The sequence below is a fragment of the Poecilia reticulata genome, linkage group LG22, assembly GCF_000633615.1.
Source record: "Poecilia reticulata strain Guanapo linkage group LG22, Guppy_female_1.0+MT, whole genome shotgun sequence".
Taxonomy (NCBI): domain Eukaryota; kingdom Metazoa; phylum Chordata; class Actinopteri; order Cyprinodontiformes; family Poeciliidae; genus Poecilia; species Poecilia reticulata.
Window position 1 is genome coordinate 878,804 of NC_024352.1, and position 18,045 is coordinate 896,848.

An 18,045-nucleotide genomic window follows, 5' to 3' on the forward strand; every position below is an offset into this window, starting at 1 on the left:
TGCTTGGTCTCTATGTTATGTAGCAAAGCAGCTTGAAGCTTCATTCCCTCATTAGCAGCCGGTCGCCGCATGTTACGCAGAGCGACTTGTAATGTGGGACTCACCTACCGGTCCGGGATAAATCTATTCTCCTGTCTCTTCTCTGGGCCTTTTCCCCTTCGCAAAGAAACTTTCCAAAGACATCTGATCTGTTTCTTACTCATTTTGCTGCTTGTGGCCTCATTGTTAGCGTGCAAGTAACCGAGAGAATCAGGTTAAAGGATTTTCAAAATAAAAGATCCTCCAGACTCAAATAATACATAAAACGGAAATATTTCACTATTTCTTGCGCGGCCCGGTACCAATTGGTCAACGGACCGGTACCGGTCCACGGACCGGGGGTTGGGCGTAGAGCGTCAAAAATAGTTCCACCAGTTCCTGTTTCATCAGGAACAAAGGTACAGCATGCTGAGCCAATGAATTTACAAACACCTCCCTGAGAGGCGTGAGGAAGTCCAGTACAACAAGGTTTTGCAGAACCATGTTTCTCAGTTCAGTCAGCTCTCTCATGGTGCCGTTGGCCAGCTGGTGTGTGCTGTTGATGAGTCGCAGTAATCCATATCTGTTGATTTCAACGTGGTCCCGAATTTCACCTACTCTGACCCTTGGAAACATGCTTTGCATAAACTTTTCTCCCCTGCCCCAAATCTTGACCTCCCAAGGAACTCCAGTGTCTGTAGTGAGGCCTCCCCAGCGTTTGACCTCTGGCATAACTGCACGTTTGGAGCGGGCAGCTAGAACGTGTTGTCCTTTCCTGATGAATGCAATTGGGCTGATTAGGGGGACCAAAGCACACAGTCCTCCCCAATAGTGTGGCAAGACCATGTAAGCTCCATTTCCACACAGGAAGTACCAGTCTGCCATCACCCGTGAACCATAGTCTCCTGGCACTATGGGGCTGCACAGTGTTGTCTCCTGTCGTCCTCTTGTCCGATGTGTGATGTTGAAACTCCTTTCCTGAAACAAGTTGTCACAGTCTGGGTTGTCCTTCCAGACTTTGCAGCCGGGGGTCGCCCTCTGACCCCTGCAGGCAATGCAGTTGATGTAATCCGGTGTCATTTCGCAGTATGTGTAAACTTTGTTACACAAATTCCAAGGTAACATCCCAAGAGAAACATGTCCGTTGTTGAACATGCAGCTCCTCAGAGACCCGGGTTTAGCTCCTGCTAAAGAAATGGTCTCTGGTATTTTCCATGCGGTTTGTAAAAACGGGAGTACATCAGTCGCAAATGAACAGTTCATAACTCCAAAAAGTCCTTTTGCGGCGTCTCCTGTCCGAAGTAGAACAGAATAATCCTTTTTGTACCATTTGCATTTTCTTCGCATTGGCACGCTGAGTCGTGGTTATGTGCTCAGGCCATAGAGACACATCTGTTTGTCATCAGTGATGTGTCCTACACGCAGACCTGAGTTGTGTGTGGCGATTGGCAGCTGSGCACACACATAGCARTTCACCTCTTTCTCCTCATGAGCAGTCCTGTTCATCAGCTGCCACCACAGGTTGGTGCTGTAGTCATGTGGGTGGAAAGTGAGGTCACTTCCTCCTCCAAACATCAGACATGCTGCAGTCACAGCGCAGTAGAAGATCCATATGGAGTCTCCATTGCTGCTTGGCGTGCAGAGATGTCAAAACCCCCAAACTAAAGAGTGAGGATGCGTCGAGTTTCTTCACTGGCGTTGAGAGGAACCGCCCTATTGGTCAGGAACCCCTGTGTAGCCAGCCTTCCCCGCCACTCAGGATTAGCGGTCCAACACTCTCTGCAGCTTGCAGTGACTGAGATGTAGCCAGCTGGGTCTTTCAGCAATCTTTACAGCTGTTGGTATTGTCATCAGCACCTGGAACGGTCCTTCCCACTGTGGACTTGCCCAGTTCTTTTGTTTGATGACTTTAATGTAGACCCAGTGTCCTGGCTCGATCAGAGCGACCTCCTGTGAAGTCCAGAAGGCGTAAAAAGTCCTTTACCAGAGGCTTATCAGGACAGCACACATGTATATTGAAGTCTCCAACAATAAGAACATGTTCATAGTTAGTTATAATCCCAGATAAAAAGTCAGGATGTCTTATAAAATCCTTATTATATTTGGGGGGGCGGTAAACGACAGCACAGAAAACTGGGTTTATGTGTCTCATTTCAAATGACGTAAACTCAAAGCTGGGGAAAGACGTCTGTAGAAAACACTGCTTACATCGGTAGTCCTGTTTGTAAACAGTCGCTGTGCCTCCCCCTCTCCCCGAAGTCCGTGGTGAATTAAAATAAAAACAGTCCACCGGTAAAAGCTCAGATTCACCAACACTCAGCCACGTCTCAGTCACACACATAAAATCCAGGTTTTGGTGACTAAAAAAGTCCAGAAGAATAAAAGTTTTATTTGCAAGCAACCTGGCGTTTACCAGGCCAATCCTGACAGGAACTGGATCATGGGCTTCGTCAGGTCGGGAAACCTGACCTGCTGATGCCAAAGAGTAAACCAGCGAGGGTTGTAAAAGTTCAGTTGCAGCCAAACACAGAGATATAGTTCCAGTCCAAATGTCCAGCAGGACTCCATGTAGTAGTCTGCTGCATGGCATTTCCCAGATGCCCAGGAACTCGGATCAGCAGACACTTTAGTGCCGCCAGTGCCCGGGGGGTAGAAATTGTTCTGTCCTTTTTCACTTCTTTATCAACCGTCATTGGCTGGTGATGAAGGAGGGACGTCATCTGATCRGTAGGACAGGTCTGAGCTGAGGTCAGAGGTCAGACGCACCGCAGCGAGGCTCAGACAGAGGAAAACGAAAGAAGCAAATAAGAGTCAATTAGGGTTTGTTCATCTTCCTGGATTTTTTTTTTTCATGTACATTTTCCATATAACTTTTCTGTCTTTTCATCGTATAGTTTTTTAGCAACTTATTACCCAACGTTTTAAGAAGTCATAAATCATTTCCTTATTCACACATGAAACATGCTAAAAGCTCCAGTTGCTTTTATTCTGTACAATATTAACCTTTAAAATGTAGAATGTAAGTTTATGTTAATTTCATCTGATCACGTCTCACCAGAGAACAATGAATTTCTCTAAATTTGTTGATCTCAGTGCTGCAGACTGTGAAGTCAGTGGGCAGCCCTCCTCTCAAGGCCTAAGAGAGACATGAGGCTGGATAATGTCCAGGTCGGTACCTTACTCCAACCGCTAACCCCTCCAGATAGACAGCCAAAGGATCACTTCACCAAGTTGCTGTTATAATCTGATTAAGACACAATACATTAAACAGTGTTCTCTGAGGAGAATTTTATTATTTAGTTTCATTTTCCAGCTTCTCCTCCTTCTGGAAAGTCATGATTCCACTTTTAGCATACAAAGACGTCGTTCCCATGTTTTTATTTCTCTTTACTGGTTTTTCTTTAAAAGTGTAGGAATGCTCAAAAAGAAAAACAACAAAACAAAACAAACATCAGTATTAAAACAAATTATTTCTCACTTGTGAGGTTTAAACCTAATTTTTAGTAACATTCAAAATTATTTAGCATACACTGATGTCTTACAGGAATTCAATTTCTTTTATGGTTTTACTTAACGTGTCCCAAACTTCATGCACATATCTCTACCATTTCATCAATTTGGTCTGGTGGTTTGAGTTTTTGGGGTGTGGTAGAGTCTGATCACGCTGAGGATTTCTCCTATTTGTTGTCTCCTCGCTCCTCCACCCCTCTTGTCGCCCCGTGCAGCATTCTTTGAAGGGCAGTTTCTTGCCCAATGACCCGTATTGCCACAAATCCAGCAGCCATTTAAATGGCGTGGATTTTGTAGGGTGTTATTTTGGGGTTGTCGCCTATGGTGACCTCCTCTGCCTCTGCTTCTTCCGCTGTCTTTCGTCTGGCTGTTACAAAAGGCAGAGGTATTTAAACCTCCAAATTCATCCAGGTGAAAAACATCTGATCCTTTCACAGCCTTCCTGACCTCTTCTAAGGTCCAGGGTCTAAAAACATATAAGTTTTGTGTCCCTTCCTCTAGTGAGGAGTACAGTAGTGCTGCTGGGACTGCAGACGGAGCTGCTGCAGCGGCAGGGGGAGGGGTGACTGCAGGGGGAGGGGTGACTGCAGGAGCTTGTTCTCCCCGCACCGCTACACCTCTCCGTGTGCTTGGAATGACTTTATTTTCTTCCGTCTCTACAATTAAGTTTTTAGATTCGTTTAACCATAATTTAGCACACCTCAACTCTTCCTCCTTTTTTTGCCTTTTTTCTTCCTCTTTTTCCCATTACACTGTTCTCCAAAGTTTTCATTACAATTTGCCATTGATCAAATTTTAATTCCCCATCTATTCCATATTTCTTTTTCCACTTTGACATGTGTACAGTGCTGCCAGGAAATCTGGACAGCATGTACTTTTGATCCCCGTTGGGGCCCTCAACGAGTGAGGATTTACAAGACTTCGGTGTGGTTCTTCAGAGAAGACAATAAGTTATACTTTCAGAGAACTCAGCACCAGCCACATCTCGCCCGTCGCACAAGACCAAAGCCACACTGCAATGACAAAACAGCAAATTCAAACTTCCTATCCGGTGAGGACTTGCCCTTATGGGGTCTCCTCGAACAGAGTTTTAGCAGAGCGACATCTAACAAGGATTCTCAGACCTCAGAGTTTTAGCAGAGCGACATCTTACAAGGGAACGCAAACCTCTAAAAAAGCCATTTTAAAATTCACCTACGTTTCTGCAGTTTTCGGGTTGTCCAGTTGGATCTTGTCACTCCGCCATTGGCAGACAAAGTCGGACCTATGTCGCTGGCCCAGCGAAGAATTTACTTCCTGGGTCTTTCTTTCCAGGTCCAAATGACTTCTGGCCATGCATGGATTCAGCGCGTCTTCCTCTGCCTGACAGCGGTCGGTATCAGAGATCCCGGGTTTCGGCACCAAATAATGATGGGTATTTTTCTTTTGAACCTTCATTAAAAGAACCACAGACAACGTATATGAATTTTATGACCAAGTTTTTGCAAGAGAAGACTCAGCAAACTGCTCCTCCAAGCAGTTCACTGAGCGTCTGAAGACCTTTGGTTATAGCTTGTCTTTTATCAAGCAGAAACAGGAAGGATAGGTAAGAGACACTTTATTACTGCACACAGGCAGTTTCTAAAACAGGGAGTATTCTGGTTAATAAGAAGGCACCTGTGGAAACGTAATTTAAGGTCTGGGAAACACACAGTTAACTGTTTCACATGAAGACACAGGCAGATGGGGCCTCCAGGTCAGTTTATACACACAGAATGAAGAGAACACTTTAAACTGAACATTAGACTGAATATGAACTAAAGTAAYAACAAAATGATAATACCAAAAAATCTCTAACAGTGGGGGGTTTCCTGTTGGTCAGAGGCCCTTGGAATTGTCCTAACTTTCCCCCCTATACAGCGTCCCTAATAAGAACCATCACAAGCTGGCCTGGTGATGCCTCTCTGCAGCTGCAGAATTGTTCTGAAAGAACAAACTGGGACATTTTTTAACAGACAGACCTGGAATTATTAACTGACAGTGTTATTTAAACATCAAGACCTGCACTGGCAATGTTACAGTGAAAAAACGCATCCGGTTCTTCCCAAACACAAAGGCATGGATGACCAGAGAAGTTCAGTGGCTGCTTAAAGAAAGGAACACTGCTTTCAAGTTTGGGGACAAGGACTTCTACAGCTTGGCACGGAGCAACTGGAGAGGGATCAAGAAAGCTAAAATGGACTACAAATAGAGCATTGAAGAGAGTAGGGACAACAACAACAGCAGGCAGGTTTGAATGGAAATCCAGCACATGAACTACAGAACCAACCATGGAGCAGGTGACATCACACTAGGAGAGAAGTTGAGCCACTTGTTTTGAGTCAGAGCCTCTAATGGCAACTGTCCCGAATGAAGCAGTGCAACTAAGCACCTCTATCCTCAATGTGGAGAAATATGAAGTGAGATGCTCGCTACACTCTGTCAGCCCCACAAAGGCAGCGGGACCTGATGGTGTTCCTGGATGTGTGCTGAGGGACTGTGCAGAGCAGTTGGCTGGGATCTTCACAAAAAATCCTTTATCAGTCCCTGTCTCAAGCCAGAATCCCATCCTACCTGAAATCCTCCATCTTTGTTCTCATTCCTAAAAAAAAAAATTACCCATCACCTGCTTGAACGACTACCAACCAGTGGCTCTGACCCTATTGGTGATGAAATGAATTGAAAGGCTGGTTCAGAGTCATATTCGTTCATTCATTTCTTGCACCTTCGACACACACCAGTTTGCTTACAGAGCTAACTGAAGATGCTGTTGCCACTGTCCTGTCCCACTGAGATAGCTACGGACGCGTCCTCTTCATCGATTTCAGCTCGGCATTTAACAAGGACACACTATTCCTGCCTCCCCTCTCTCCCCCAAGACTCTCCTCCCCCACTTTCCCTCTTTTTCTCTCCCCTCTTAACCCCTCACCAAATCTTTATCTTTACCCTAACCTCACCCTTCATCTTACCTAAACTTAACTCTTTCCTCCCCCCTTCTCTCTACCTCCTCACCCGTCTTACCCACTCTCCCCCTAACCCCTCACCAAATCTTTATCCTTACCCTAACCTCACCCTTTTTCTCTCTAAACCTAACGTTCCCTCCTCCCTCCTCACCCCTCTCCACTACCCCTCTCACTCCATCCCGACCATCACTCCACATTCTCTGTTTTCTCCCCTTCTTTTTTCTTTCACTTCCCATTTCCTCCTCCTTTGGATTATGAACACCAACTTAACAATTCACTACAAGCTTCATCTGAGCCCAGCTCAGATGAAGCAACTGCACCCACTGGAATATGCCACCCATATTCTACGCAGCCCACACAGCACAAACAAACCAAAAGGTGACGCCCTGGAGCACACCGCAAGCACCATACACCAACCATAAAAGATAGTCCCTGTTGCCCAAGGTGGTTCTTGATCTCGAGTGAGAGTGCATACCCTTTGAGGTACCTGAAGGGGCTGAGAACCATTCGTGGGGAGCCCGCAGCCTCAAAGAGTAAATCACTAACTTAATACTTAGTATATGTAAAGTGTACTTTCACAAATTTAAGTAAGTTCAGCTGGAGAAGATCTCCACAGGTCCCGCTGTCTCACGAAAGCCAAGAACATTTTAAAAGACTCCTCACACCCCAGTCACAATTTGTTCCAACTGCTGCCATTTGGCTGCAGATCTGTATCTGCAGCCAAATGGCAGCAGTTAAAGTAAGAACAAACAAACAAAAAATCCTCTTCTTGGATCGAGATGCGATCAAAGAAACAAGAAAAATAAGAAAATAATTAGGTCATATCTTGAGAGGACGAGTATATTCTCCTCAGTGCCGAGACAAGATGAGTCCTAACCCTATGCCCTTTAGTACTATTTATCACCCATTTTCATTATAATCCATGTAACTTTATTGCATGGTTTCTATAATGACTAAAGATTATTATTATTATTACATGCGTCATCCCTCATTTTCTAAATAGCTACTGTTTCTGTGTGGGTTATGGCTGTCAAAAAAAGGGATAAAATATAAAACTGCGGGTGAAATTACTGCCTCTGGCATGTGAGAACAAGAGTGGGGTCTGTTTGTGGAACCAGCTAATTGAGCTTTAAGGAGTAAGACTAGACATAGATTGGAACTTTGACAGAGTATGTTTTAGCTCGTCTTCCAGATGGAAGGATATTAACAAAAGAGCAGTCTCTTTCCTTAATTAAGGTAATGGAGTGGAAAGAAGCTGGTGACTAAAGCAGATGGGCAGAGGCATGTAAAGGCCTTTGGGGGGTTCAGGGAATCAACAGGGGAGGGAGAGTAAGGTGAGGACGTCAGCTTTCGAATGGCAAAAGAAGGGAAGATAAAAAGCCCTCGTTTGCTCTGTCAGATTCATTGGCAGAGAGCTCATGTCTGAGGAACACACAAGGAAATGCATTGTGGTTCATTTTAGAAAATTCTACAGTGAAGAAAGTAACTGAACATCTGAGAGGGAAATAGAAGACTTTTGTTCATTAGATAAAAATAACTTTCCCTTTTGTTTCATTGTGTTGTTAGTTTTAATCCCAAGGAGAAGCTGCCAGTTACAGATGATATGACGCTTAGGAGGATAAAGCTGCATTGGTGAGTAAATGCTAATCAAGACTATTCTGCACCAGAATTACCTTTAGAAATAATCACTGTCTCAGCAAAACCTGAACAGAACCTTACACATGAGGTCCTGCTTCAAGTTTCACCCTCTACATGCTCACACTGAACCATAAGTTGTCAATGCAAAGCACCTCAGTATTTATTAAAATGAACCAGATGATCAATGTTCATGAGTAATACAGGAAAAGACAGAAAAAGCACTATTTTATAGTGTTTGAAAGGCAGGAGACAGCAGCGGGAGACAGATCCCTAACCCTTTTGAATGAGGTGAAACTGTCGTGGATGTTGCAATGAATATTCCTTGTTTATAACATCTTGTCAGTTTGCTTTCATATATAGGATCCATATTTTTGGTTAGGTCATTTCAATTCTGGAATGGTTAAATATTTTAGACACTTTTAGATAACAGTTGTCTAAAAGTTTGTTGTTTAAAGCAGAGGTTCCCAAACTGTGGGGCACGCCCCCTGGGGGCAGRGGGGGGGGGGGGTGTAGAAGCTGTATRGATGGAAAAAAAGACATGCCTCTGTTGGCAAGAACTGTTCATGCTCGTACCATCATGACATAAATGTAGCGCAGTTCTTCTCCCTGGTTTTGGATGAGTCAACAGACGTAAGTCATTTGTCACAGTTCAGTGTGATTGCAAATATTCTGCTGGTGACACTGCGTGACGAAAGTCTTGCTGTTCTGCCAGTAAAAGGGTCCACAAGAAGTGAAGATTAATTCAAGTCTTTAATTGAGTATGCTCATGAAAAAAATCTACCTATGGATAAATTTCTCTCAGTGTGTACTGATGGTGCTCCGTGTATGGTGGGGAAAAACTAAGGATTTGTGGTGCTTTTCCATGAACATGTAAATAGACCCATCCTAAGTTTCCATTGCATTCTACACCAGTTTGTGGAGGAGGCACTTTGTGCTCAGATGTGTGACGGGCACCTTGGCAAAGTGATGTCACTGGTCATTCGTGTGATTAACTTTATTGTTGCTTGAGCCTTAAATGATAGCCAGTTTAAAACCCTGCTGGATGAAGTTGGAAATAACTACCACAGTCTGCTTTTGAACAGCAATGTGCGTTGGTTGTCAAGAGGGAAGGTGCTCAGCTGTTTTGTGGCTTGCCTGAACGAAATCCGGACTTTCCATGAAATAAAAGGCATTGAGCATCTAATTATATTTCAACTGGTATTTCATCAATACCCAAAAAACGTCATTTATTTATAAGTTTGAGTGCATTATGGAATTCTTCTAAAGTAAATCAAATATTTTTATCTCTTCTGGAAGTAAAGTTGAAATATTAAGATTTTTTTTTAATCATCCAGTTCTTCCTTGGAAAGGGGTAGGGAAAGCATTCAGATGCATATAAAAAAATCTTCTAAAATGTCAGTAAGCTCAGCAGGTGAGGTCAATATTTCTTTAATTTATCCAATGTTCTCATTATTTACTTGCCATTTAAGCATCACTGCCAAAAATCTACGTGGTTTCCACCTTCTAGTAGTATTTATGTTCCGTCACATGCGTCAGGAAATCTACTCTCCGTTTAAACTGATCCTTTAATTCACATTGTGTAAGCCTCAATTCATGTTGTTTTGAATTTCCAAAGTTTAATGCATTCTCTAGTATTTGACACTCTGATTTTAACAATTTTATTTTACAGTTACTTTTTTATAATGGGAGCTAAAACAAATGGAACCTAAATAACAGCTCAAACAAACACAGGATTAGGGAGACTTCCAACTTTAATAAAGTACTCTAACTTAGGTATTAAATGTTCAATAAATTCCTTATTATGTAATAGTTTAATGTTGAACCTCCATCTGTTAATTTTAGTATGTGCCTGAGGAAATTTGACTTTATTAATAATAGGCTTGTGGTCTGGTAGGCTCTTTGAGAATTCTAACTGAAAACACTGAACCAATTTAGACAGAAAGGACATAGTCTATTTTTGATGTCCTTTTATAGGGTGCTAAATTGAAAGTCAGTTCTTTAGCAGTCAAATGTAATACTCTCTAAACTTCTCAAATGTAAATCTTTTACAACTCACAGCTTTTGAAAACGTTCAGTGGGAATGAGTGTTGCCAATATAAAATTTTCTCTCTACAGGAAAGCTACACTCGTACTGAAGTGGATTCTCCTTTGGACCTGTCAACCACCTCTCTTCCTTCACGATGTATCAGCTGTCAATCTGCGGCAGTTCATTGGATGTGCAGTTCGGGAATTCACCTTCCTTGCCAAGAAGCCTGGTTGTGGTGGTTTGCTCATCACTACTGATGCCTGCTGGGGGCGCTGTGAGACATGGGAGGTGAGAAGGACAAAAACAAGATATCTTTCTTAGAGTGAACCCAGACAGGTAATGTGGGACTTTTTTAGGATGTTTTGAAAGCAAACTTAAGTGAGAAAGATATTCAGCCTCCTGTTTGTTTTAACTGTACAGATCTTCATTAAAATCCCATGGAATATAGTGACATTATGTTTATATTATTTCTGATACTGTCATGAACTGCAGTGTGCAGGTGGTGAGAGAGGCACCATAGACCCAGGTTGTTGAGTGAAAATGATTTTAATAAAGAATGTCCACAAAAGTTCCAAGTCCAGGCAGCACAGTTGAGCGGAAGGCTGAAGCTCGATAACTGGTAGCAACTGGTAAACAGGAAACACATGAATGCAGACGAGACGTAAATGAGACACTGAGTCGAGGATCCGACAAAGACACAGAGACACAGGTGACATTAACCCTTGTGTTGTCTTGAGGGTCAAAAGGGACCCCGTAGCATGTTTAGCTGTAGAAAAAAATACCCTAAACTATCTTTTGCTGACTTGAAATTTTATGACTTTTCCTAAATGGACCCCATCAGTTAAAAAAGTGACACTTTGTTTTAGTTTATATTTCCATGTGGGCTGTACACCACTAGGGTTCAATGTTTGTCTTATGGGTCATTTTGGACCCATGAATTATAAAACCTTTTAAACACCAGAAAAAGAGTACATCACACACATACTTTCTTAATACACACACACACCACCACATGCACACACACACACACACGCACACACACACACACACATCAAAGAAGCTGGATTGATGTATGAATTGAATTTGCATTGACCTGCACTCTCAATCTGCATCTAACCCCTCACATCACACAAGTTCCCAAAAACAACAAAAAATAATCTCAGACATAATACAATCAAATTAGGTAAAGAGGATATGAAGGTATGCTGAATCTGAGCACAACTAGTTGGTTCCTTGCTGAAGCCATGAGTAGACCTTTCACTAACGGGTGCTACATTGTATGTTTGCGCATACTGACCTATATGGGCTCTTCAGCATAAGAAGTTGAACATCTTCATCCATCACCCATCCATTTTCTTCCACTTCATCCGGGGTCGGGTCGCGGGGGCAGCAGCTTCGGAAGGGAGGCCCAGACTTCCCTCTCCCCAGCCAGTAGTTCCAGAGCTCCTCCAGAGGAATCCCAAGGCGTTCCCAGGAAAGCTGAGAGAAATAATCCCTCCAGCGTGTCCTGGGTCTTCCCCAAGGCCTCCTCCCGGTGGGATGTGCCCGGAAAACCTCACYAGGGAGGCGTCCAGGAGRCATCCTGACCAGATGCCCAAGCCTCAACTGGCTCCTCTTGACGTGAAGGAGCAGCGGCTCTACTCTGAGTCCCTCCCGGATGACAGTTTCTCACCTTATGTCCAGGGGTGAAAGTAGTTTTAAATTCTAGGGGGTACTATGAGGAAAAAAAATTAAATAAATAAAAAAAATATATATATATAAATTCTGAGCATCATGGCATGGAGTGCGTCCCAGTTTTCCATGTCTGGAATATAACATATAATATTTGCTTTTAAACTGGTTCTATTGATCCTGTATCCAGACAGAGGGATAATCAGTAGCCCAGCATCATGACCTGTTTGTTTGGAAGAACGAGATCCTGCAGTTTCCACTTCTCTTCCTAACATGGCGCCTCCTCACCCTGAGGAACCACAGAGCTCTGTTAAAAGCACATCTTGTGAAGTTGGGATATTTTTCCTCCAACAGGTTCCAGAGGAATCAAACCAGATGTTGGACTGGATTTTATTTCACTGTCATTTGTGAATGTTAGAGCCTCATTTTCAACAGTGGAGCTATAAAGGTTGAAAAAGGTTATTATTTTGGAGAAAATCTCATCAACATCAATATTTCCACTAAATAAGAGGCAAAAAAAATTATTTGATAAAGGAAAAGCCTCTTAGACTCTGAGCCCGACAGCAACAAACTATTTTTTATATTAGGCAATTAAATTTCACATAATTATTGCTGTAGAAGCCATTTGTTTGTTAAATACTTAATGAAACATATTTACCGTGTTTGATGTTTGTTGTTGACTTATACTAACAAAGAACGAGATAATTAGTCCAAGTTTGTCGTTTATTGAACGTTCAGAGATTACAGAGGCTGTAAAGCGCAACAGCAAAGGTAAACAAAGGTAAAACAACCCGAACAGGTGATCAACTCTAAMCCACTCGCACATTTTTATTCTCTCTCTCTCTGTCATTTAAGCACACCCGATGCCATGGGAACCGCCTGCGCTCCACAAGCCGACCAGAGATTAAAAACATAACATTCAGTCCGTTACGATATAAGGTTTGCAGGCTTGATATTTATTTTGCAATCATTAATAAGCCTCTCATGAACACAGCGGTGGTTGATTAGTTAATTAGTTAATCTTAAATTAGTTAATTTTAAACTCCTGCTCTGCTGGTTATTTTGGTAATGGAACCAAAACGCACACAATTGCGCAACACCTTGTTGAAACAATAATTACTGAGATTATTATTGTTGTTGGGTCATTAATTTGAACACGTTTTGTTAATTTTTTTGTTGTTATTTCATAAAGTTACAAACGTTTTAAGCGAGTCAGAGGAGGACGTGCTGGTCTCAGCGTCCTGGCTGCTTTCAGTTTGTCACCTGCCGAGATCGACTCAAAACCTTCCACGATCGACGTATTGCGCCCCTGCTCTAGCAAAGCACGAACAGTTCAGAAACAATATGAAATGGGAAAAAAGCGATTTATTAACTGATTAAGTCGTGTTTTAGATTGTTCTTGAAAAACTAATCAGTCGCGGCTGATTAGTGGGTGCACTCACAGCTGCACAATAAACCCATTGATTTTTTACAGAAGACGGGCGCTCCCCTCTCTTACAGGTACTGCGTACCCCCGCTAAATCTTTTAGGGGTACGCAGTACCCTGCCGTACCCCCTTACTTTCACCCCTGCTCATCTCTAACGGAAAGCCCAGCAACCCTGTTGAGGAACCCATTTCAGCCTCTTGTATCTGTGATCTTGTTCTTTCGGTCATGACCATAGATAAGGGTGGGAACGTAGATCGACCAGTAAATCGAGAGCTTTGCTTTTTGACTCAKCTCTCTCTTCACCACGACGGACTGGTACAGCGCCCGTTTCCCGGGAGATGCTGCACCAATCCGCCTGTCGATCTCCCAGACAAAGCGCAGCCTGAAGATCTCTATGATGATAAATAACGCTGGATTCAGTGTTCCCTCGCCCAGACGCGGGTCACCGGGGCCCCACTCTGGAGCCAGGCCTGGAGGTGGGGTACGATGGCGAGCGCCTGGTGGCCTTTTTACAAAGGGAGCCCGGCTGGGCTCAGCCCGAAGAGGAGATGTGGGTCCCCCTTCCCATGGGCTCACCACCTGTGGGAGGGGCCAAAGGGGTCTGGTGCAATGTGTGATGGGTGGCAGCCGAGGGAGGGGACCCTGGCGGTCTGATCCTCGGCTGCAGAAGCTGGCTCTTGGGACGTGGAAGTTGAACATCTTATGTTGAACAAATTCTTTGGCTGAAAATGTTCAACGTAGGAGCGTCTTCACATGGTTAAGAACATCTTCAAGTTATAAAATTTTCTTGAACATCTTGTGTTGAACATTTTGTGATCAATGTGGGATGTTCATCTTATGTTCAACGTGGGGTAGGAAGGATATGATGATCTTCAACTTATGTTGAAGATGTTCAACATAAAAACATCTTATAAGTTCAACACCTTATGTTGAACAGAAGACGTTCATCTTGTGTTGAGGATGTTCAGCATAAGAACATCATCATGAGATGAACATCATCTCGTGAAAATTTTCTTCATCTTATGTTCAACACTTTATGTTGAGCAGAAGATGTTCTTCATCTTGTGTTGAACATTTCATATAATTATGAGACACAACATAAGGGCTGATGTTAAATTGTTCACAAAATCAAGCTAAATTTTTTTTGTTGTGTTATGAGGTATTTTTTTTATAATTCACTTCCTAAAAAATATAAAGGAGTGAACCGTTGACACAAAATTTTCACATTGTTGACTTTTTTCCCCATTCTGTATAATTCATTCAGAAGTAATAACTTTGCATTTATATGTGAATTGCAATCATCATTCAGATGATTGCAATTCGGCAAAACCCTGTTAATCAGCCATCAATTGAAATCATGTGTGTTGAAGCAGGGGAACATCTAAAACATGCAGGTCAGTGTTCCTTGAGGACCAGGGTTGGGAAACACTGGTTTAGACAACACGGGGGTTAAATACACAGAGGGTAATCAGGGAACAAGACATACTTGGGAACAATCAAGGGGAGGACAGGACAACACAGAGACTCACCAGACACAGAAACCTAAAATAAACACACAGAAAAACTCAAATCCTCACAGATACAATCACCCAGGAATAATTTGAGATTGTTTTGGTCAATTATGCAATGTACGCTAGGGGTTGAACGACTTCATATTTTATAAGGTCAACTACAACATGATAAATGTCGAGTTGAAGTCTCGGTGATGTCATAGTATGCGCAAAATGCTTCACAGCAACTTAAGAGGCTTTTTCAGTTATATTCACAGCAAATATTGATTAAAAAACCCACTTTTACTAAGCGTATCATGCAGGATTAAAAGAAAAGAAATGGAACATTATCACAGACTTCTTTGTGAGTAGGAGAAAAGTTTGAAAAGTTGCACAGTCACGTTCAACTTTCTTTTTCAAACACCAGCTGATACTAATAATTGTTGGACAGCTGCACATATAGGAGTCAAATTATTACACTGACCACCAGGGCCGGCCAAGCCTCCATGGGGCCACAAGCAAAATTTGGTTTTGGGGCCCTCTATTTCTGCTAACAATGTGGACTGGCTGCAATCAGCAGTCCGATCATTAGATCATTCACACACCTGCTATAAACATATTGCATCTCTGGCAGTGCTGTTTACATTATAATAGGATAATAGGATACATTTACTGGCCAACTGATTTATTAACCAGTTGATTTCTGGGCGCCAATTTCCTTAATTTTGGGGGATTGTGGTCAGCTGATGCTTAGATGTGAAGTCCATTCCCTAATCTTATTTTTATCAGCAAAGGTTTAAATGTCAACCTTGTTTTTTTCTGCTCTGCAGTGAGAGGTTTGACTGACAGACCAGCCCACCAGGTCAGGTCTGAACATTTACAGTTAATAATATTCACCCCTCTCTTGCTAACTCAGTGACTTTCTTGCTATATTTAGCAACATTTCAGACATCAGTCAAAATCAAAATCGGCAGGTCAGGCTTTTTAAAGATTGGTAACTAGGGATCAGCCAGAAAACTGCAATTGGTGCAGCACATATGCACATATTTATGGCATTCTATGATTAAATAAATTTCTCTTAAGCGTTACTTCACTAGCCAATTCAGGCTCCGGACTCCCCGGTCTACAGTCTCTATATGCGGGGTGCCGGGCTAACCACTGCGACACACAACACAGCAGCAACCTTTGCTGAAATGTTCAGCTTCTCTTTCGTAAATTATTTACATTTTTATATAACTTGGACTATCTGACGAACTCACCTAGTTCACTTTTTTATTTTCTTGGAAAAAATCTGTTTTGTCACATGATTACAACTTCTCCACTGGCCCAGTATAAAAAGTCAGTGCAGCGTAAAGAATCGACTTGTTGACTAGTTGGGGCAATCACTACACAGATTTTTAATTGTATAAAATTCTAACTGCTTGCAGTTTTAGTTATTTTTAATGAGCTCTACTGCTCCTGCTGATATGATTATTAATAATGATAATAATAATAATATTCTACATCCCCAGAACCAAACGAGAAGCAGCATTTAGCTTCAATGCGCCAAGAATCTGTAACAAACTTCCAGAATATTGCACAACAGCTGAAACACTGAGTGACTTTAAATCTAGACTAAAAATCCATATCATGGAAAATTTAATGATGGCAATTGAGTAAATGTAATGTTTCTATTGTTCATTGTGTGTTGCATGATTGTGTTTTTTTTTTTGTTTTTATGATGTAAATCACTTTGAAATGCCTTGTTGCTGAAATGTGCTATACAAATAAAATTTGGCTGATTGACTGATTGATATTCATCAACATTATTTTATGTCTTCTACTTCCAGAAGCCAGTGCTGGAGTCCCCTTTCATAGAGTCTTACCAGCGAGTTTGTACCTACAACATGACACGCATGGTCAGCGTGAAACTACCCAACTGCAAGCCCAACATTGACCCAATATACACCTATGCTGTGGCCCTACGATGTGCCTGTGGGTTCTGCCTGACAAGCACCACTGAATGTATAACATCTGTCTGAAAATGTGGTGCAATTCAGATCAGTTCTTATATCAAATTTAATTTCAGTTCAGTTGTTTTTTTCAAATGACCTGAATTAAACATATAATAGTTCAGACTATTAAAATAAGGAAGTAATCTGACCTTTTGAGAGGTTTTAAAGGTGGTAGGGTGATGGAGCTTTTCAAAAAAGTTAATGATGACAGAATAATTGACACTGGAAATTCAATAGTTCACTGTTCTACTAACAAGGAACCAAACAGACATGGGCATACAGATTCACTATTTGGGCCATTATAGACTAGACAACATCATTACTTCATATTAGAAACCACCACTATATGCTGGTGGGCCAGCCAAGAAGATTTTAACTAAAGTGAGTAAAGAGATGGCGTAAGAACAATTAATCACAAAGTGTACTGCATTTTCCACTTTCAGTTTAGCAGAATGAGGAGTTTTGTTGTGTAAGTGTAAAGAGTGCAAAGGTTAGCTGCTGAAGCGTCTCGTCATTTGAGCAGGTGACATTAGGAGGTAGTGTGCAAACTTCCCCTTTACTTCGCTGGTGAAGAGACAACTGCATCTTACCAGAAGCCCTGGATCCAAAATATATGTACAGTCAACTGTCCTGATATCCAGTGTCTATATTCTAACCAAATAGAAAGGCCTTGACCCTGACTTATTCATAATTGTTTGGAAGGAATTTTTTAAATTTAAATTCCCCTAAAGACCTATTGTCTCTGATACTGACAAAGCCTGCTTGTTGACACAGTCCCAAGCTTGCTCCAGCCTAGAGCAGAGAAGTGAAGTGCCGCTTCACCTAAACTTAGCCAACATCTACCCTAGAACAGAAATGAATCTGGAGCTGAGAATTGCCACACGTTATGAGGTAATGTGTGGCAGCTGCACACACACATGCTGCCTGCTTATCAGATGGTCCCCCAGACAAAGAGCAGACACAAAGCTAAGAGAAAAGGCCAACCATGCAAACACCTTCCCACTAGTGATGGGTAAATGAGGCGTCATGAGGCATTTCGACTCATAGCAACTGTTGAGGAAAAATGACTATTTTTAGTGTTTAACACAGTTTAAAACTTTTAGAACGAATTTCTTAATCTTGAACAGGTTTGTGTTAGTGATTTAAAACCCGAAGAACTATTGCTGGGTTAAGTATTTAAAGTACAAAGGAGAATAGAGGATCTGCAAGAGAATTTCGGCTCAGACCCCTGGAGTCTTATCATTAAAGACAGGAGGTCATAAATTAACATATGCAGGAAGGTGGAGGACA

The 18,045-nt window shown here is 42.1% G+C and overlaps 1 protein-coding gene across 3 annotated transcripts; it reads left to right on the forward strand.

Annotated features, from left to right (window-relative positions):
- The first annotated feature begins 5,326 nt into the window (after positions 1-5,326).
- Positions 5,327-17,714, forward strand: LOC103458081 (glycoprotein hormone beta-5-like). Of its 3 annotated transcripts, XM_017302388.1 has the most exons (4): positions 5,327-7,991; positions 8,076-8,141; positions 10,263-10,461; positions 16,591-17,714. In XM_017302388.1, exons 2-4 carry the CDS (start codon positions 8,113-8,115, stop codon positions 16,780-16,782), a joined length of 420 nt encoding a protein of 139 aa, XP_017157877.1. In that variant the 5' UTR covers positions 5,327-7,991; positions 8,076-8,112; the 3' UTR covers positions 16,783-17,714. The 3 variants fall into 3 exon arrangements, with proteins under 3 accessions (XP_017157877.1, XP_008396869.1, XP_017157876.1); XM_008398647.2 differs by having other exon boundaries at positions 5,327-8,141; XM_017302387.1 differs by lacking the exons at positions 5,327-7,991; positions 8,076-8,141 and having other exon boundaries at positions 9,491-10,461.
- The last annotated feature ends 331 nt before the right edge of the window (positions 17,715-18,045 follow it).

What these genes read in the sequence shown, in the direction of transcription:
- LOC103458081 (XM_017302387.1), top strand. Translation starts at nt 10,228, where the DNA reads ATGAGTGTTGCCAATATAAAATTTTCTCTCTACAGGAAAGCTACACTC. An exon ending in GGCGCTGTGAGACATGGGAG is followed by an intron (nt 10,462 to 16,590) that starts GTGAGAAGGACA and finishes TTCTACTTCCAG; the next exon opens with AAGCCAGTGCTGGAGTCCCC.